General features: G+C 51.6%; 2 protein-coding genes across 3 annotated transcripts in view; one reads left to right on the top strand and one right to left on the bottom strand.

The window, feature by feature from the left end:
• LOC125398996 (protein CutA homolog) overlaps nucleotides 1-5,523 on the top strand; it is a 21,988-nt gene extending 16,465 nt beyond the window's left edge. For both annotated transcript variants that reach the window (XM_048432210.3, XM_048432209.3), the window contains 2 exons: nucleotides 1,097-3,745; nucleotides 4,980-5,523. In XM_048432210.3, coding sequence (XP_048288167.3) covers nucleotides 1,097-1,199 — 103 coding nt within the window. In that variant the 3' untranslated portion in view covers nucleotides 1,200-3,745; nucleotides 4,980-5,523. The remainder of the gene's footprint in view (nucleotides 1-1,096; nucleotides 3,746-4,979) is intronic.
• On the bottom strand, nucleotides 2,986-21,328 carry Phf19 (PHD finger protein 19). The gene is made up of 15 exons (XM_048432206.3): nucleotides 21,198-21,328; nucleotides 19,147-19,338; nucleotides 18,682-18,763; nucleotides 15,382-15,477; nucleotides 14,913-15,013; nucleotides 14,288-14,436; nucleotides 12,594-12,689; nucleotides 11,781-11,849; nucleotides 11,580-11,700; nucleotides 9,492-9,559; nucleotides 8,815-8,976; nucleotides 8,226-8,313; nucleotides 7,427-7,512; nucleotides 6,426-6,521; nucleotides 2,986-5,228 (listed from the first exon to the last, which is right to left on the bottom strand). The coding sequence occupies exons 2-15, from the start codon at nucleotides 19,330-19,332 to the stop codon at nucleotides 4,886-4,888; spliced, it is 1,743 nt and encodes a 580-aa protein (XP_048288163.2). The 5' UTR covers nucleotides 19,333-19,338; nucleotides 21,198-21,328; the 3' UTR covers nucleotides 2,986-4,885.

The raw sequence follows: 21,328 nt of genomic DNA, 5'->3' as shown, positions 1-21,328 counted from the left end.
ATGAGTTCCTACAACACACAGAACTAGTAAGGACAGATATAGACTTTGGACCCATATCTCTAAGATTCTAAGGCAGCCGTCTTCAACCTGTGGGTTGAGATTCATAACAGTAGCAAAATTACAGTCATGAAGTAGCAATGAAATAATTATATGGTTGAGGGTCACCACAGCATGAGGAACTGAGTAGTTTTTTGTTCCTCTTTACTCTTTGGCTTTTGTTGGGGGCCTGCCACCCAGTTCTCAAATAAATCACCATGGAGTCTTATTCTTTCTTATAAATGCCCAGCCTTCCTTAGCTTGGCTTATTTCTAGCCAGCTTGTCTTTTCTTTTCTTTCTTTCTTTTTTCTTTTTTGTTTTTCAAAAAAAGATTTCTCTGTGTAGCTTTGGAGCCTGCCTTGGAGCTCACTTTGTAGACCAGGCTGGCCTCGAACTCACAGAGATCTGACTGCCTCTGTCTCCTGAGTGCTGACATTAATGGTGTGCGCCATCACTACCCAGCTCTAGCCAGCTTTTCTTACATTATCCTGTCTACCTTTGTCTCCGTGGTTTTACCTTTCTCTATTTCTGTGTAACTTTTCTTTCTTATTCCATTGCTGGCTGTGTAGCTGAGTGGCTGGCCCCTTTGTGTTCTCCTCTCTTTGGTCTAGCTCCTTCCTCTATTCTCTCTGCCGTCCGCCAGCCTCACCTATCCCTTTCCTGCCTCACCGTTGGCCATTCAGCTCTTTATTAGACCATGAGGTGTTTTAGACAGGCACAGTAACACAGCTTCACAGAGCTAAACAAATGCAGCATAAAAGAATGCAACACGTGTTTACATCATTAAAGGTTCCACAGCATAAACAAATGTAACACATCTTAAACTAATATCTACAGCAGAACTGTGTTAGAGGGCCGCAGCCTTAGGAAGGCTGAGAACCACCGATTCAACCCAGTACCTGCTGGATGGGAAACAGGCTCTGGCAGGCTGGACCACGCAGGGCGTTAAACAGTGAGCTGCAGCCGCTCGCAGGGGCCTCCAGAGAGCCTGTGGGCTGGGTTTTATCATGTAGGTTAATCTTGTCACCATCACTCAAGAGTTCTGCTTTCTTTCCAAAGGTTGGCTCATCCTTTTGAAATCCCAGAGGTCTTCAGTATTGCCATGGACCAAGGAGATGCTCGCTATTTAAAGTGGCTTGAGGAGGGCATGAAGGAGAAGTAAGCAGAGAAACTGTGCAGGCTGCTGCTGTCGGCTGAGGCCTTCCTGACTGCTCTGGGAAAGGCCACCTTTCTGCCTCCCCAGGGGTTACGAACAGCACAGAGGTGACCTGTGCATGTGAAGTGAAGGCCAGCCAGGCCGCAAGAGCTAAGTGGAGCCTGTCTTGGGGTGCTGTGTATTTTCAGGCAGCCAGAGGGTGTGAGGGTGAGGAGCGGGGGCAGAGGGGTGGTGGTAGTAGGCACTGGGACTACTATAAGTGCCCGGGGTGTAATCACTCCTTTGCTTCTTGTGGGGACAGAGAGCCTTTCTCACCTGCGTGTGTGTGGGATAAATGCCTTCCAAAAAAAAAAAAAAAAAAAAAAAGAAAAAACCAAAAACCCCCAAAAAACTTGTATGTGTTCTTTTCAAAACGATGAATCATAGTGATAGAATTTCAGGGGTCAGCAAAATTGCTTCTTGTTAGGGAAGCTTTTGTTGCTTCCTAACTTGCAGAGGTAAGGCTGGGAAGGGGCTTCTTGAGCCTATGCAGTCTAGGGGAATATATGGGTTTCAACGCAGCCTTGTGAGCTGAGGATACGTCTTGACTCTTACTAGACTTATTGTAACAAACATGCGTAGACTCCAATCCTCTTGGATTTTCTTAAACTCTGAGAGTGTGGCTTTCATTGGTTCATTTCCGGTGCTGTGTATACCATCACAAAAGCCTTTCTTGGTGACCTGTCTGCCACAGTGTACAGGAAATGGGAGAGAGGGGCACTTGTTCCTCATCTTATCCTTGTAAGTTAAACTTATTTGTTAGCATTTTGCTGATAAAATCCGAGGTCAGAGGGCCTAAGCCACTCAGGAACGTGAGGCTGTGGACCGGAGTCTGATTCTAATCTAATATTCCTACTGCTTTTCATTCAGAGGCCAGTTTCTGAGAACCTACTGTAGCCACTGGCATAGAAGTTACTAGTCTTTAAGACATCTGTCTGTCAGTCTGACACTTGTCCATCCTTTGCGTTGTTTCTTCCTTACCACAGATCTGGAGGGTGTGACCCACTCCATGGATGAAGAGAGTAGAGTTTAGTGACGGGCCACTTTCCTTGCAAATTTTATATATAGTGTGTATTTTGTACAGACTCTGAGAGAAGTGTTCCAAGAAATAAAGTTTGGGAGCAAAAGGAGCACTTAAGGTGGTAGGTAATTCAGGCTGCTAATATACCCAAATGCTGTGGCATTAATGCTATTCAAATGATGTTCCCTGATCTTTACATTTAACCCCAGGCTACAGTTTCTGTTAATAGTACTAATAAGAAGGCTTGATATGCCTCTTAACTCAGCACCTTTCAGGTAAATGTAACGATGAGGAAAGGAGTATGAAGGGTGAAGTATTTGATCTGGGAATTTCTGACAATTCCAGTTTACTGCTAAATTCATTCATTCTTTTTCTCCCTTCCTTGTTTTGTTTTTCCAAGATAGGGTATCTCTGTGTAACAGCCCTAGCTGTCCTGGAACTCGCTCTGTAGATCTGCCCGCCTCTACCTCCTGAGTGTTGGTATCAAAGGTGTGTGCCACTATGCCTGCTTTATTCCCAAATCCTAAGGGTAAATGTTTGCTGTTACTCAGTAGAGGTAGAAAAAGAAAGTTCCACGTTATCACAGAGCAGTAATAGTGGGAACACTGCAGAGAACACAGATGAGAGAATGCGGGGGTGGCTGGGTGGTCGAGGGCTGGCCTCACCCTCCGTAGCCTAATCTCCAGGAAGCCAGGAGCAGCAGGCCGTACAAGGACACGTTTACACTGTAAACCAGACATGATTATAACTTTAATATAACAAATATTATTAAAAGCAGCAATTCAAAAACCAAAATCTTTTCAAAGGTGCACAGGGTTATACTGTCACTTGACAGTAACACAGCCATTACCTCGTGGGAGTAAAACGTTGGTGTTAGGAGTCAGGTGACCTGGTCAGGCCTTGTGCTATCGCCCCCACCCCCTCCTGCTCCTCAGGCCCAGTAGGGAAGGAACAACCTTGCAGCCTGGAAAGCAGACGTTGGAGGTTGGCAGGCTCACTGAAGCTAATAGGAGGCCACAAATCTGACCCCAGTTCCCCCACTACCGCTAGCCTGGGAGTTAGCCTCACGACTCTCCTTCCACCTGGCCGCACTGGGGGACTTCAATGGCAGCAGCTGTGAGACTGAGAACTGGGATCAGCGCCCATCTGCTCATCCTTGGCTCAGAAGACAGGGAAGCAGAGGAAAGTGAGTGGCTGTGCCCAGAGTGAGAGGTGACGTCCCTTTGCAAGGCACTACAGTTGCTGAGGTTTAAGGCAAGGGTTATCTAACTTCTGAGACCCCCTGAATGCTCACAGGCAGGAACGGAGGGGTCAGGCCTATCATGGAGATATCAGCTCCCGATATAGGACTAATATCTCCATGCTGTTCATTTTCACCTTCCAGCTGGCAGCATGCAAAGCCCCGCCCAGCTGGAAGCCACAGCAGCAGTGAGGCTGGTCCCAATCTGCCGTCCCTGCCTCCCACCCCAAGGCACTTCTACTTTCCAACCAAGTGAGTCAGTTTCTAATATCTCTGCAGGCAAGCTAATGGCTCCTTGCCCACCTCCTAATTTTGGTTTCCCTCCAGATAGGGCTGTTTGTCCATTTTAAGGGTTCTATTTATACCATCAATGACAAAGACTCCCTTTCTGAAGGGAAGGAACGATTCAGGCCCTTGAAAAACTCCAGCCTGTCCTTAATGGGATTGTCAGTTCCAGGGCGAGGCAGGTGCTATGCAGAAGAGGGCAGTCTTTTGTGCTTCTCTGTTGGGTCAAGTGTTTGGTTTTCACATTTAATTGCAGCATGTATCCCTGGAAGGGGCCAAGGACAGGAGCCAGGGTGCCAGGAGGGCGTGGGAATGTGACGGTGTGTCTGTACACACAGTGGTGTGGTGTGGGACCTTGTGATGAGTCTGAGATTCAGTCTGACCTGGCTTGGCTCCCCATCATTTCCTCTGAGGTCTCAGTGTTTAAGAACACCTCTGTGCAGCAAGGCTAGGCTGTACTCCATGACGACAGTGAAGAGTTATTGCTGGGGACAAACTTCTGGGACCCTCAGAGTCGACTCATGTAGTCTCTCCTCTGAGCCTCAATAAAGGACCCTGCTGCTGGCCTCTTCAGCACAGACCCAGTTCACCACCCCCAAGCTTTGGGTCCCAGGCACTCTGAACTTTCTGACACCCCTACCCTCCTGGCATTAGGGGTACTGGTGAGAAAATGGAAGAGCCTCAGGGTCCAGTGAGGACCCAGTGAAGGCTATCCAGTGAGGGACAGATGTGCCCATGGCAGATGTGTGACCACACAAATACCCAAAATGGGTGAGGTAAAAACATGGAGAACTGGGGACAATGAAAAACAGATTTAGGCCTCAGGATCGGGAGGGGTCACAGCCAGGGTATTTTGGAACCAGAGGAACCAATAAACAGTTTGAGGGGTGTGGAGTGTGCAGACAATGAGAAAGAGTCACTGGGGTCTTGGGAGACACAGGCAATTGGTACAGCAGCACACAGACTTTGGCCTGGCGGGCAGCAGGCCAAGCCCTTAGGGCTCTGTCCTGCTTCCCTCCACCACCCCAGTCTGGAGAAAGCAGGGAGCCAATGGCTTCTCTGTCCCTCCTTTGGTTTCCAGGGATGTAGGCAGCCCCTGAGGGATTGTCAGTAAGGGGTCGTCCCTTCCCATTCTAACAGGTACTGAACCTTGCCCTCAGGTGTGACCCTCCGAGCCAACACTTGATACTTCTCCCCACAGGCCAACCGTCCCGCTGCCCCAAAGTAGTTGGTGATAGATGACTTGAGATGGGACAAGGAGGAGTCATCTTCACTGATGCTTTCCAACGTGTGGCTGTCAACGCCTTCATCTGGCTGCTCAGGGCCCAGAGCTCCCTCTGCGCTACTGTCTGAGGGGCAGCGTCCATCCAGCTTGGCCGCCTTACGCTTTGCCCGCAGGGGCATGTACGCTTTGGCTGCCAGCTTCCTCTTGCGGCTGCCTACTGTCCATCTGTATCAGGAGGGGAGAGGGATGAGTTGGAGAAGTTATTAGATTCCTCACCCCGAGAGTCTCTTAGGTACCAAGACAGACAGGTACTCTTAGGTACTGTGCCGGACCCTGGGCACGGATTATCTTGCTCAAACTTCACAGTAGTTCTGTCATAGGGAAACTGAGGCTGCAGAGAAGAAATCAGCTGGGGAGGACTAAAGGCCAGGATTCAAACCCGGATATGTTCAACTTTGAAGCATATGCTCTCTGTATCTGGGAGGGTGGGCCACTGTTATATATGCTTTTGGAGTCCACAGTGCAGAGGCCTTGTTTAGACCACCTGGTTCTTTGTATGAGCTGGATGAGCTACACAGAGACAGGAACTGAAAGACCTTGGACTACACAGCAGGGGTGTTAGCACAACAGATACGCGAGGCAAGCTGCACACTAATGGATGCCGAGACTTGTCTGCCACCACCTGAAACACTAGCGAGAAACCAAAGAAACAGGAAGACAAGGGGTGTACAGCTCAGGGATAGAGTACTTCCCTAGGATGCATGACGCTCGGCTTTGAGCCTTAGAACCCAAATTAAAGTTCCAGAGGCACGGCCGGGAAGCGACAGGTGAGACCCAGGCAGCGACAGATGAGTGTAGAGAACAGTTCCCGTCTTTAGAGACACTGCAGTCTTAAGTCTACACCCACAGTCTCTCCACACTCTACAAGACGGAGGCGCCAGAGTGCAGAGGGGGCTGTGTCCAACAATAAAAGGGGCTATACCCTTAGTCAAACCCCAGGGTCTTTTCCCTTCCCCTACAATCTGCCCTCTACATAGGCTTAAAATAAATGAAATTTCCTCTTAGAAACCCTGAAATACAATCAGACAGCCAGCACCTGAGAGCAGGAGCCCTGCGGTCTGAGGCACAGACACACAGTCACGACATACAGAAGCCAAGAGGCTCAGAATGAAAGAACTCTAATCAAGTAGTCCCCGAATTAGATTGCTTGACTAGAGGGATCACACAATCATTGCAGGCAAAGTTAACTTCAGCTTCCACCCTGGTAACTTGGAATAGAGGGTCCAGAGCAGACTCCGGTACAGAAGACCAGCCCCCTCCCTCACCCCTCTCTCCTCTCTCTCGACCTGAAAGTGCAGAACAAATCTTCATCCAGCAGTGGGAGGTGGATAGGCTGGGGACTGCTGTCCCAGCAAAGCTCACCTGGAGTCATAGGAGAGGCTGGTAGAGGCAGAGCCAGAGGTGCTGGCGGCATCGGTGGAGTCCACATCTGAGAAGAAGGTCTGGCCTGAGCTGGCACTGAGAGGAAGAGAAGACACGCCTGCTGCTGACCAGGCTCACAAGGCCTCCAGCCTGGCCCTCGGGGTCCCTTGGAGCCTCTCTGCCTTCTGTGGCTCCGACAGGAATCCTCCACCCAGCAGAGGCCATCTCTTCTCCTCATCCCAGACCTGCCCTGTCTTCTTTTCCATCCATTTAGTTTTCGAAGTTGAGAGTCAACAAAACTTTCCCTGACCAACCTCCCCTGGTGATAGACACACTTGGTGACACAGTCCAAGAGCCATCGGGCACTTGTGCAAAGTTTCGCAGGTACAAAGCGCGTGAGGAAAATGAGGAGGCTGGGGGCTAAGGCATTTAGCTAACGCTGCATGGTTAGAACTGGTAAACATGGACCAGAGTTCTCGGATCACTCTAAATGCCCCACTTCCTGCTCGACGGCCAATGAACAGCACGACATGGTCCTCAGTGATTTTAGGAACAGAGCGGTAAAAGATGAAGTCCTTGCCTCTGAATCACCCAAATAGGGGTGCTATGAGCTCTAAGCAGGCTTCCAACACAGCCTGGGAGGGCCAGTGAGGGCTTCCTGAGGAAGAACCTTCCTGGTTTTTGGGATGGGGGAGGGCAAGGCACAGGGCTTTGTAGGCAGAGGCCTCAAAGTAACCACAGTGAGAAGGTAGCCATCTGAGGTGTGAGGCAGGAGAAGGAGAGAGGTGGGCAGCAGGCGAGGCAGCCCGGACCACTGCTTTGGAGGGCAGAGGGCGCTATGCCACAAGCCGTGTACCACAGATTCTCAGGCAGCCCTGTGCACCCTGGATCTTTTAGCTGAAGTTTCAGAAGGCCCATGCAGAGAATGTCCACACCCTCAGGATGTGTGCCTTCTTCACACTGGGGAGTAGAGCCCCCTTCCGCTCCAGAGTATCAGGTACCTTTTTAAACTCTGAATTTCATCCAGAGTGAAGTCGAATATACTGGCCAGGTGGTGGTTGGTGCTCCAGGCAGAAGTGAAGTCACTCTGTAGACATAAGAGAGGATCAGTCACAGGGCAACAGACCCCGCCCCTCCCCAAGCAACCTTATCCCAAGCTGAGAGGTATATGGAATGCTAAGGCTGCTGGTACCTTGGGTAAAGCCTGCCACTTCTTCCTGACTGTCATCTGTGACCAGAGAGCCAAGCCACCCTGTTTTCTAGTCCTGACCTCCTCTCCAGCCACCTGTCTGACTTCCATCCGCCTCTCTGGGTCTCAGTTGCTTCCACTGCCAAGCTCAGAGCTCACGGGAAGCACCGTTAGGACTCAAGGCTGCGGTGAAAGTGTACTGCAAACTGTAAAGTGCTGGAGAGCTGAGGCATGGTTAACACTTCCGCCCACAAGGAGAGTTTCAGTGAGGTTAGTCAAACAAGAAAATGTGCTGAGATGGTGCTAGGCTGGGCTCAGCCCCTGCCTTGAAGTGGCGTCTAGAAAGCTGCTGCCCACAAACTGCCCATTTTGTGCAAACTGGGACCAGGATATTATCTACCCCTGCCTCACCCTTGTGTTCTCAGGAGAACCTGAGGTAGATAAGACAGTAGTGGTCTTAGGGTACCCGTCTCTTCCCTGTTTCTCTGTAACTGTAAGTATGACACCGGGGCATCCCTTGGGTCTGTGGACAGTTTTGGATACAGTACAGGACCCCCTAATGTATGCTGTCCCTGTACGTGGACCAGGAGAATAAGAAACCAGGCACTAACACTGGGAATAGCATCTTCCAGCAAAAACTTTGATCTTTTTCTTCTATACACTCGCCTTTTCTGCTGCTGGGATTCACGAGGCAACAAACTGCGGAGACAGAAAAGGGAGAAGGTGGCCTTGTCAGAGCTGGAGGGCCAGGGAGGGGTTCAGTGTGAGAAGCCTCAGGAATGCTGGGGGCAGTGTGAACCTGGGAGGCCGCCCCAGGGGCAGTGAATGTGGAGTGGCTTTAGAAAGTGAAAAAGAAAAGGTCCCTCCTTACCCTTGTGCCCCTAGAGAGGAGGCTGTACCCAGCCGGGAGAATGAGGGCATATCACACTCTGTGAACCTTCTCTGCCCAGCCCTAATGCAGCAGGGCTGGGTGCCAGAATGAGGCTTCCCTGGAGCTAGGAAATGAGGAGTCTATGAGCTTCTCACTAGCTCTCCCAGGGTATCTAGAGCTGGACCCTGCTGGGACTAGGGACCCCAGGCTTACAGTGGTGCCACCACCCCACCTGGGCCCATTGCCTTCTTCCACCTGCAGGAAGAAGCTGGGAGCTTAGTCAGACAACCCACGCTGGCTGTAGCTACAGCCCCTCCACCAGCACTGACCCGGGCTTGCTCTTTCCTCTCTTGCGAAGCAGTTCAGAGGCCCCTCTCTCACTTGGCATCAGCCTCCTGTCTGGAAGCAGTTTTCCCGGAGGGGTGGGTGGGACGCGGATGCGCAGGCGGAAGATGCATTTTTTCTTCTTGATCTCCTTGCCACACAGGAACCTAGGGTGGGCAGGAAAGAGGTGCGGGCTGTCAGAGTGGAGCTGGTGACCACCAAGGCCATTGACCTCCCTGTCCACAGAATGAATCCAGCCCCCAGCCAGGAATGTGGTCAAGTGCCTCCCTGCCTCCTGCATGTGTTCTGGCTGAAGAACAAAATGAATGAAGCTGGGAAACAAGAGGATGAGGGAATGACAGGAACAAAGCGCAGGATACACTGGATGTGGTGGCACGTCCTTGGGAACTCAGCACTTAGGAGGCTGAGCAGGAGGAGCAAGAATTTGGGCCTGGGCCAGAGAGAGACCCTGTCTCAAAAAGCAGTCAACCAATGGGTAAGAGGGAGAGTGGGAAGAGAGGAGCAGTCAACCAATGGGTAAGAGGGAGAGTGGGAAGAGAGGAGGAGGAGCCAGGCAGGGAGCACGGTTGGAGCAGAGGCTACACGGTAGGGGAAGCCTACAGACTAAGATCCCCCACACATCTGTGAGTCCCGCAGCAGCTCTCTCCCTCCCTGCACTCACCGGCTTTTGTAACTGTTGAGAGCGTTGAGGAGATGAGGTCCTCGATCTGTCACAGGGGTGCTGGTGAGCTAAGGGAAGCAGGCCAGCAGGCCAGTCAGCCATACACAGGCATCAGAGGAGGTGCTAGCCTGACCCCCACCCCGCCCACCGCTGCCATCGGATGCGCCAGCATCCTGCAGGTGAGAGCCATTAGCTTACAGTCGGAACTCTCTGAGCTGTTTGCCCACCTATACCATAGAGGAAAACTCCCGGCTTCAGGAACTTTACAGGGCTGTGGCTGCAGTCCGGTGGGAGACTGCTTGCCTATCACACACAAGGCCCTGGGTTCATTCCCCAGTGCTGCTTTAAAAACGTCTGCACACTAGACCAGCAATGCCACCCTATGGGATCTATGACACAGATAAAGTATGGGACACGGATGAAATTTCACACACAAATGTGCCCAAGAGGGAGGACATTAAGTGTGACTATTTAAAAGGTTATGAAAACATCAATAACCTGGAACCACATAAAAGAGATGATCTAAAATAGCATATTCTGTTTCCTAGAAACCACAAAAATGTTACGGAGCAGGATATACCCATGCTTTAATTCTGCGTATTCCCGAGCAGTGAAAATATGGATCCTTTCAAAGTATACTTCTATTTTGATAATTTAAAATTTTCTTTCTATTAGAAACATACATTGTTTTAAAAACATATTTATTTTTATTCTATGAGTGTTTACCTGCATGTGTGTATGTGTACCGTGTATGTAGTGCCCGTGGAGGTCAGAGGAGGGTGCTGGGTCCCTGGAACTGCAGCTACAGACATTGTGAGCTGTGTGATGGGAATGGAACTGGGTCTCGCACAGGAAGCACAAGAGTCTCAGCTGCTGAGTCATCTTTCTAGCTCCTATGCATGATTGCTATAAGCCATGAAAGTTATTTAAAAAAATACCACCTCTAGGGGCTAGAGATGGCTCAGGGGTCACTATCACGTGTTCTTGCAGAGGACCTGGGGTTTGATTTCCACCACCAACATGGTAGTTAAGATCCATCCATAACTCCACTTGCAGGGGACCAACCACCTCCTTATGGCATCTGTGGTCACCAGGCACGCATGTGGTGCGCAAACATGCATGTGAGCAAAACACTCATTCACATTAAATAAATCTAAAAAAAAAATGCTGACTCTAACCTTCAAGGCTTTCTGTGTATCTTATAGCTTACCAAACACTACAAATGGAGACACTATATACAACTGCATGCTATATGTAAGAATTACCTATTTGTTTTTTTCAGATTGCACTTTAGTGTGTGTGTGTGTGTGTGTGTGTGTGTGTGTGTAGCCTGTACATGCCATGACACCTTTGTGGTGGAGACATTATACACAACTGCATGCTATACATAAGAATTACCTATTTGTTTTTTTCAGATTGCACTTTAGTGTGTGTGTGTGTGTGTAGCCTGTACATGCCATGACACCTTTGTGGAGGTCAGAAGACAACTTGGGGCGTGGGTCAGGTCTCTCCTTCCACTACATGGGTCCTGAAGATTGAATTCAGGTCCTCAGGTCCTACTGAGTTATCTCAATGACCCTTGTTTGTTTTCTACAACCCTGCCTCATCATAGAAGTTTTGGGTAGTGAGTGGGAGACATCTCATTCTGCAGTAGTAAAGAGGGCTCTGAGAAGTCCTTAGGGCAGAAGTCTACATAGCCCCGCAGAAGTGGCTAGGTCTCTCCAGCTCTGCCAGTGTCAAAGTCTGTTATTTACGGGCACTAAGGCCCCTGGAAACAATGCAGAAACAGATCAGCAGAAGACAAACACACTGGACTTTCCAACCTAGCCAGGAAATCTTGTGTGGGCCAAATACCATAGCAGAGAGTCCTACTCCATCCTCACTTTGGTGCAGCGCCTTAACTCCCTTGAAGCTTAGTGAGGCCCCAGATGACCACTGCTCAAACTGGAGACCGAAGCCCCTTCCCCAACACAGGCTCGGAAGCTCTGACTCAAGGAACTGCAGAGAAAGGGTGCGAGTCTGGATACCTGTGTTACCCTGCCCTGCAGGGTCCCAAGCAGGTATCTCTGGCACCAAGGCCTCACATACCTTGCCAAGCTGCAGGAGCTCCCAGTGTTGGTTAACAAAAGCCAGAATCTCCTCGAAGTCAAAGTACTTCTTCTTGCTCTGTACTCCCAGGTTGTAGAGGGCCAGGTGAACTATGTCCACCCTGGGCAGGAAGGCAAGGGCCAAGTGAGGGCAGGGCAGAGGGAAAGGGAGGAGCTGGTGGGGACAGTCCCATCCTCTCACCATCGCAGGGGCAGTCTCTCGATATACTCCGGGCCTTGGTTACACACGGAGCAGAAGAACAGGTAGAACCTGGGGGTAGGCGAGAAGGGGCTGTGATGGGAGGGTACCTGACCCTCAGCCTCGGACACCCCCTCACTCCCACCTGCTTTCTCATGGTCGGCATCCACTCCTGGGCTGTCAGCCTCTGAGTGGTATAGGGAACAGGGATCAAGGAATATGTCGCTATCCCTGACCCCTCTCCGAATATTGCTGCTCTAGCATTAAGCTCTATTCATAGAGAGGTTGGGCTGTAGTGGTCACCATTGTCTCTTCTGACACACATGCACGCATGTTCTCTCTCTTTCTCTCTCTCTCTCTCTCTCTCTCTCTCTCTCTCTCTCTCTCTCACACACACACACACACACACACGCACCCCAACCACCAGCCAAGATTTAAAAAAGCGTAATATTTGATTTCATATACAATGCCTCCCATTAGCTTAGCCCTACTAATTAGAAGCCACCCATTTCCCTCATGGCTTCTATGGTAACATGGTAAGGCTAAGAGATTCTCTGTTCTGAGACATCTGTAGAGACTGGAGCTTAGTGAAGGCAAGAATTTGCTTATGGTTCCCCACACATCAGTGGAAACTAGGCATGTAGCTGAGCGTGTTCCTTTATCATCTCTTGGCCTAGCATAGCTAGTGTCTCTTTTATCTTGCGCTGTCTCCTGAAGACAGCATAGGCTATGACAGACCTCCTTTGTAGGGTCTGGCAGATGATCTGAGACAGCTGCTGCGGTCACCCCTGTCCACTATGCCCAGTCAGCACCTACCGGTCTCCAAACATCATAGGCTCATTAAGGCACTGTGTGCAAGCTTCATGGAACCACTGCCTGCAGCGGCAACACTGTAGCATCCTCAGGTACCACCTGCAGACACAGAAGGGCCGGGTCAACCCCATCCTGGCCAGGCTCCTCGACTTCCCCCACACAGAGATGGGAAAGAGGACCGTTGACCATAGTGACCAAGCACCGCGAAGCCAGAGCTATGTCACCTCTAGATGCACTAGATCTTGCATCTAGTAGAAGAAAAATGCACCATTGGCACTGGCCTTAATATGCACATTCCCTGGTTGGCTTCAGATCTGGCTTAGTTTTCAGAGGAGACTTTTGAAAGTGCATTTATTTATTTTTAAGCAACTGTCCCATTAAACATTGGGAAGCACCGACCTACTAATGTCACCCAGGTTTCTGTATACTGTTTTTCATCCGTCATTCGTTAGATCTTCCAGGATACTGGGAAGCTCAAGGATAATGAAGGTAACTAAGCCCATTTGAGAGCTGAAGCAGTTCAAATGGAGTAGTTAGAACCCAGCTGGGCTTTAAGGTAATCTCTAGACAATCAGAGCTGGCCCTCAGACTCAGGGCAGGGAAAGCAGGCAGTCTGCCTCCCACAGAGGATAGAGACCCTGCCTCTATTATAGACAGCCCAAAGGAGCAAATTCAACTGTGCATGGATGCTCAGGTGGGCAAGCAAGATCAGATTTTTGCCACAGCAGGCAAGACTGTCCTCCATGATCCCAGGAGGTCTCCAGGAAGCCAGGGCACCCACCTGTTTCCCTGACTGATCTCCACTTCCTGGCAACACTACCACCACCACTACCAGCAGATTACAAATTCCCAGCTCGTGTGAGCCTTAATGTTACCTCTGCTCACAAGCGCACAAGGAAAAACTAGTAAGTGAACTGAGAATCAGGGAGGCAGAGCTGGCAAGGTGCTGTGCAGGCTGGTTATGGACATCTCTGTCAGGTCTAGGATCTTAGGTGGCTCCCAGAAAATCACTCTGCCTTCTACTCTCCACTGTCCTCTGGACAGGTTCTCACTCTGAGTTTACTTTCAGGGCCCACCCCTTCAGGCTCCTTGGTTCATACCTGCCTTATTGCGGCCATCCGACCTGGCCGACACGCCCCTAGAAGCCTGGTCCCCACCGACCACTCTAGGTCTCCCTCTCAAAGCCCCATCCTTGCAGAGTGACACGGCCAACATTAGAATCTGCTCTCCCTAAAATGATATCGCTTATCTGCCCCTCCAGTTCCCGCCTCCACGGCCTGACACTTAGACCCTGCCTTCGCGACTGTCACTCAAGGCCCGTCTCCCCAAGACCTGGCCCCAGAGACACTCTGGGTCCGGCCCTTCAAGATCCACCTCCACAGCCTGATACTCAGGTCTCTCTCTGAGGCTGTCACTCTGGGTCCACCCCTTTAAGTCCCGCCTTCACAGTCTGCCGCTCAGACCCCGCCTCCTAGCTGTCACGTCATTCTAGGTCGCGCCTCCACAGTCTGACACTATGGACCCGCCCCACAGCTGTCAATCCAGACCCGCCCTCCAGGCACTCAGGTCCCACCCCCGATCTGTCACTCAGGCCCCGCCCAATGAGGTCGGGCTCTTGTGTCCGGCTGTCACTCACGGCGCCTGTCAGCCCACCCGGAGCCCGGGTCTCCCGCACGTGCCCCGCCCTGCGACCTTACTCTCCAGGCCCACCGCAGTAGCAGTAGCATTGCTGCTGGTTGGTGCGATGGGGCGAGTCCCACTCGAGCTCCTCGGGCTGGTAGGACAGCACCATCTTCACCGCCTGCAGCGTCCTGGCGATGGCGCCTTTCTTCAGCGCACCTCCTTTCTGGGGAAAAATAATGCCCAGGTCACCAACTACTCGTGTTAGCACACAGCTATCAGGAAAAAAACCTGCCAGGGTTGGGGAGACCCAGGCATTTTAGGAAGGTCAGAAAAGCAAGGAGCTTTTTCTCACCAATTCTAAATCCATCCTGTCTCCTTCAAAGATATTAATAGCATTAGCAGCATAGTAAGCATAACACAGACAATAATTAACCACGTGTAAGGGGCATGTAAATAAAATTGTCCTTTAGCAAATCACCCTTTATTGGGTGCCCATTTTATAGTCGGGGAAGCTGAGGTTTAGAGAGGTTCTGAAAACTGGCCTAGGACAGAGGGCTAGAAGGTGGCAGAGCATACTGTGTCTCCAAGGCCCAAGTGATGAGTCAGTGATGGGTCCTGGGGCCTGAGTCTGCGAGGCTCTGGTCTGCCCAGTCGGCAGGGAGGTAGGAAGGCAGGGGATGGGGAGAGGGGAGTGCTCACCCTCACAGCCAGGGCAAAGATGCAGCGTCGGCAGAACCATGGAGTGAGGAGGGGCCGGTTGGCACTGCCTGCGACGGGGATGTGGCATTGCTGGTGGTAACCTAGGGCAAAGGAGGGGACGGTGAGTACTCGGGCCCAAGGCTAGTTGGCCAAGGGCAGGGAGGCTAGCTATGGCAAGCCTTTGGGAGTGCTGCCTGCCAGCTTCCTGGCTACTGGCTGGTGGTACCCAACCAGGGGCCAAGCTGATACCCAACGAGGGACTAAAAGACAGTATTGGCCACTTCAAGTGGAACCAAGGATGGGCTTCAGTGCCTCCCCAAACTAGATCTCTCATTGCTCTTTCTCAGCTTTCCCCAAGGCAGGGATGCCTGTCTCAGGGGCAGAGGAGAAACAAAAAGGCAGATGGGACCTCAGCAAGTGAGTGGGAGAGGGATCCACTAGTCGTGGCCTTCCCTGTTCGCCCACTCACCCAGGCCACACTTCCCACAGATGAGGATCTCGTTCATTGGCCCCGAAGTCTTCCCCAGGCAGATGTCACACTTGGGCTCCTCTCCTGGAACACCGGCTGAAAAAGAAGTCCTCTCAACTCGGCTCCAGCTCACATGACCAAGAAAAAGTCAAAATCCCAGACTGGGAGGTAATCTGTCCTTGGAACTGGCAGAGCTCATAGGAAACTTAATTCTGTTGTTTAGTTAAGTAGGCACAGCGTTGAACTGCCTTCTTATTTACATTTACACATAGACAATTACCATTCTAAGTGTACGTTATACTCATAGACAATTACAGAGGTGTCTGTTTCCTGTGAACTACCGAGAAACAGCTGTACAGATGCTGAGGAAAGTGACTGCTGAGGGCTCAGATCTAAGGAGACATCTATACCACACCATTCAAGGCTCACGAAACACTGTGGAAGGGGCCAAAAGGTAACAGAAGACGACCAGAAAGGCTGTGAATTGTTATTCTTTGAGCATGACATGGCCACTGCAATCGTGAACTCTTTTTTGTTTGTTTGTTAGGTTTTTTGTTTTTGCTTTTTGGAGACAAGGTTTCTCTGTGTAGCCCTGGCTTCCTGGAACTCACTATGTAGACCAGGCTGGCCTTGGACTCACAGAGATTTGCCTGCCCCTGCCTCCTGAGTGTTGGATCAAAGGTGTGAGCCACCACCGCCTGGTGCAATCAGGAACTCCTAACAGTTGCAAATGACGACACTGGGTCTGCCTGAGAATGGGGCCATCAATACCAGACACTGACAGCGTCTGGGAGAAGGGGGGCAGAGGCGATGCTGTTGAAGAGAGAGTAACAGAACTGCACACTGCACAGGCATGAAACCATCAAGGACTTTCGTTATGAAAGCAGTAATAATAACCACAGCGCAGGAAGTGAACTCCGACTGTGCATTGCTCTTCCCAACAGGCCCCCAAGGCTGCCTCACCGAACCTCCATAGCCTTTCAGAGGTGCCTGGTAACACATGTTCCAAAGGTGGGGAAACTGAGGCTGAAGAAGTTAAGGTCCTTGCTTAGATATTAAGAGGGAGAGTGGAATCCAAACCCACAGCGATCTCACTGTTAATCCTTTGCTCTTTTGATCACGTCTGGCTCCCTCTCTCCTACTCTAACTTGTTCTGCTAAACATTTTTTTATATTTAAACACTTACTACAGGATAATCATGTAATGCTCCCATCATCTGTGAACGCAGAAAACCCTGTTTCAACTATATTCTCACCCACATTTCCACTTGTTATTTCAAATCAAGACCCAGACATCCATTCATTTTTCTAGAACTACCTCAGATTAGAGCTCTCTCTAAACATACTGCAGAACCTTTAAGAAGAGTACCTGAAGTTACTTTTATTTCCAAATGTCTGATTAAAATGTCATTACAATTTTATGTTTTGAATCAAAGTCCAGATATAGTGACCAAGTTAATTTCTTTATTTTAGTTTATTTTGGAGCTGGGGTTCTGACCCAGGGCCTGTGCTAGAAAGCCCATTGTGTAGGCCACATTGCTTAGGGGCCAAGACAGGGTTTCTCTGTGTAGTCCTAGATGTTCTAGAACTCTCCCTGAAGACCAGGCTGGTCTCGAGCTCAGAGATTCGCCTGCCTCTGCATCCTTAGTGCTGGGATTAAAGCCGTGCACCACCACCGCTGCCTCATTTTGTCTTTTTGAGATGGGGTGTCTCACTGAGATCTAGGGTTCACTGACTAGGCTGACTAGCCAGTGAGCTCCAATTATCTGCCTGTCTTTATGGAATTACAAGTGTGAACTACCATGCCAGTTTTCCCAGCATGGGTTTTGTCTGCATGGATGTGAGTGCACTACTGTGGGCCTGGTGCCTGTGGCAGTCAGAAGAGGGTTTGGATCACCCAGAACTGCACTCACAGATGTTTGTGAGCCACCACGTGGGTCCTCTGGAAGAGTCGCCAGTGCTCTTAACCTCTGAATTATCACTCCATTCCCATGTTCACTTTCTTATGTGGGCTCTAGGGACCATATCTGGGTGCTTGTGCTAGCAAGGTAAGTATTTTACTGACGGATCCACCTTCCCTACTACTGGCTCAGTTGTGTGGTCAGCCTCTTGACTCACCCTCAGAATAGCAGGTTCTTAGAAACTGCCTCTCTCCAGCACAGTGGCCCTGGGCTGAGCAAGCCACACGTATCACCTCATCTACTCTTCCCAACTGTTCGGTGAAGCCTGGACTTCCACTGTCTCTTCCTTTCAGTTGAAGAAATGGGGACTCAGGAAAGTGACGTCACGGCTCAAGGCTGTGTAGCCAGTAGGAGACAGAACTGGAACATGGTCCAGGGGCTGTCTCACCCTAGACCCTGCCTCTGTTCTGTTAAGAACCTGTGATGTTTAATAGGGTTCTTCTCTCATGCCAGTTGTCATAGTTAGCACCTGGAGTTCCATGATAAAAATACATGGGTGCTGTGACTCGTGACTACCCAAGTCTGTCCTGCAGAGCCTGAACGATCTCGACTGGCTATGTCTATAACAGTGTCAGCTGGGGGCTGGAGAGATGGCTCAGTGGTTAAGAGCTCTTCCCGAGGACCCAGGTTCAATTCACAGCACCCATATGGCAGCTCACAATTGTCTGAAAATTCAGTTCCAGGGGATCTGACACCTTCACACCAATGCACATAAAATAAAGTTAAATAAACCATAAAAAAATTAAAAAAAAAAAAAAACAACAGTGTCAGCTGTCTGAAGGCGAGTGGTACCCAGCCCAGCTCTCCTTCATCCTGAAAGCTGACCCAGCTCCATCTAGGTAAGACCATTTCACACTCTCCTGGCTCTGCCTAAGCTGACCTAGCTCCATCTAGATAAGACCATTTCACGATCTCCTGGCTCTGCCTCACCCCGACCTCCTTGCCTAGGGGTAGAGATTTAGAGATTTCCCACCGATTTCTTCACTTGCAGATAAGGAACACAGTTCACCTCTATAGCTGAACCCCTCTCCTCTGGTCTCCTCCTCCTCCCTAGACCTAGAGTAGCAGACACCAAACATTCAGGAAGGACACAAACTGCAGGCCTGAGACCAAGTCCTAGCACTCTTAGCTCTAGTCCATGCCTGAGCCCCTCCCCCATCCGCCCTGCCTCCCTCCTGAAGTGTGAGCATTCAGGCAGGGGCTCAGTGTCACACAGCAGAAATCCGATCATCATGCCCGGTGGGCCCAAGACGAGTACTCAAGGCTGGGCTATATGGGCTAGCACAGGGGCCAGGAAAAGAGTGGACACAGGGAGAGGCCCAAGGACCTCGGACACTCACCGTGCTGTATGTCCTTCCACAGGACCCAGTATTTGGAATTATCTTCAAAAGTGACAAGGCAGCTTTGCTTAGGACTGCTGACCTGAGACAGGAGAGGGGCAGCATGAAGGAACAGCAGGGAGGGGCGGGTCTTCCTCCAAATCCTGGGCTTTGTGCTTCTGAAGACAGGGAGGCCAGGAGAGACGGGCACTGTTCTCCCCACCGTGGAGTAGGGAGACACAGGGACAGGGTGACAGCTGCATGGGCATGTTTTTAAGAGCAGAAGGGCAGGCTAGTGTGCCACTCTTGCCCACCTAGTCTGGTGGTTTGCTTAAGTTCTCTAGAAAACCTGCTGGGACATGCTGGCTCCTGAGGACGGAGCCTGCCAAGCCAGGCTCTGGTGCCTTCCGCTCTCAGCTTCTAGGCACGAGGGACCAGGAATGGACGGAAAGGCCCTGACCTGGGCCCACGGCAGGGAAGACTCACCCTCTTGATCTTGCCGAGGTAGTACAGCCCGTCCGTCCACCGGCACAGCACATACTGCCCCTCTGTCAGTTTGGACATCAAGTCTTTGAAGTTCTTTTTGGTTTTAGACAGGGTCCCCTTGCTAGGGAGGTGACTGGCGGCACCATAGGCTTCCCGAGTCCCTGGTTCCAGAGCTTGAGTCTCCATCAGTTTCTGCCGACACCAGGAGAGAAAGAAGAATCCCACTACCTGTCCTAGGAGGTGAAGGTCTTGTCCTGGATGCAAACCCTCTGTGGGCTCAGCTCTGAGGGAGCAAGCACTTAAGACTTCAAGTCTCCCCTGAATGTGTTCAGAGAAAAGCCCACCTGGCAGTGAAAACTTTTGGCGTAGCTTGGGAACAGGTGTGACAAAGCCATGTGCCTTTTGTAAACACCCCCCCCCCCATCTCTGTTCTCAACTATTTGATGATTTCATGGACATTTAAACCTGCCCATGCTTTCATCCACATGTACAGTGGCCATACCAGCCCAACACATCAGAAGACTTCTCCAGCCAGCAGGCTGCCACAACAGCTTCTGGTCCAGTGGCCTGAGCATCCCTGCCAAGTGTCCTGCCCTCTCTCCCAGCATGCCCTGCTTTCAGTTCTGCCCTCATCTTTTTCCATCCATTAATTCATTCACCTTTTCCAAGCCTATTTCTTGAGCCTGCTGCTTCCTACTGCCTGGCACCTGGAGTGAGGAGTCCCTAGGTCACCCTGGCTTCCCCATCCTGAATCTTTCAGAAAACTTGTGGTTCCCCAAACCTTAACTGGTGTTCAGCCTTATTGCCTTCTCCTCTCTGTGGGCTCACCTGGCACCATACCCCACCATACACACTCTCTTCGGGTCAAACTCGGCTTCCCTATGTTGCACTCCGTGGGGACGGTGGGGGCGGTCCTGCTCTGATTCCCTCCCTGCCTAGGTGCTGGGAACCTGGTGCCTGGCCTGCTGACAGAAAGACAGCTCTGGGTGTGTTTTCATGTGAGTGCCTCTTCAGAGACTGCAAGGACACTGTCTGTGGCAATGTGCCAGTCTGTATGTGAGACTAAGTACACGTGTGCGCGTGAGGGGCCCTGGGGCAGTGGAGTCAGGGTATTGGCTGTCCAGATAGCGGGTGTCTACCTTCTTCTACTATCTCCTTCCTGTCTTTTACTCCTGAGCAGAGGCACAAGCACCAGGTAGGGGCTGTAGTCAGAACTCTTGCCCTCTTCCTTGGCACTTGGCTCTTAGGGCGCTGGGAGGTCCCTACTTGCTCTGGCTGGAACGGGACCGGCCTCGGCAGGTTCACAAACTGACATTTCCTCCCCCGCTGAGCTTTTGGGGGCAGGCCGGGTCGGTGCGCCCCCGAGGCCGGGCTGGGCCCCCGGGGAGCGGCCCCCCCACCCCGCCTCCATCCTCCTGGAGCGGGCCCCCGCGGGCTGTGATTGGCTGATTCAAACCCATCGCCACAGAAATGCTTGTTTGCGGGTTCCCGTCGGCGTCCAGTTCAAATCCGCGGCACTGGGCGCGCGGGGCCGGGCGGGGGCAGGAAGCGCGGATGATTCATGCGCCGAGGCCGCTCCGGGGCGGCCGTTGGCTTTTTAAAAGGGTGTTGGGGAGGGGGGGGGAACAGCTTGCAGCAGTGTCCCTTCGGCTTCAGGCACTCCTTTCCTCAGTTGCTCCAATTGCAAACTTTCCCCGCTCCCAGCCCGTCACAGCCTGACTTTGGACGTGAGCAAAATCCCAAATGCCCTCCTATCCTCCCCTCCACAGCTTCATATGGAAAAGAAAAGACTCGCGGCCACAAACGGAGACCTGTCACCCACACCCTGCGGTGGGCTGGGGATGTGGCTGGGATTCTCGCTGCCCTGAGGGTACCGCTCGCTCTCCATCTCGGTTCCCATCCCACAAGCGCGCAGCTCCACAGGAGTCCACCCCCGCCCGGGGATTGAAGGACTCAACCTAGTACTGAGAGGTTTCTAGAAGAGGGGTCGTGTGCAGGGATTGAAGCGTGAAACGCGGAGTCTCCCGGGGCACCCGCGGCGCGGGACTTACCGCGAGGCAGCGCGTTCGCCGGTCCCACTTGGAGTCTGGCCACCAGGCACATCGGCGGCGGTGGTGCGCTCGGCCCGCGGCTGCCCGGCGGAGTGTCCGCCCGTGGGGCCGGGGTAGGGGTCTCGGCGGGG

Source organism: Myodes glareolus, chromosome 21, assembly GCF_982192425.1.
Source record: "Myodes glareolus chromosome 21, mMyoGla1.1, whole genome shotgun sequence".
NCBI classification, from domain to species: Eukaryota; Metazoa; Chordata; class Mammalia; order Rodentia; family Cricetidae; genus Myodes; species Myodes glareolus.
The sequence above is the reverse complement of the archived record's forward strand: the minus strand, read 5'-3'. Positions and strand labels throughout refer to the sequence as shown.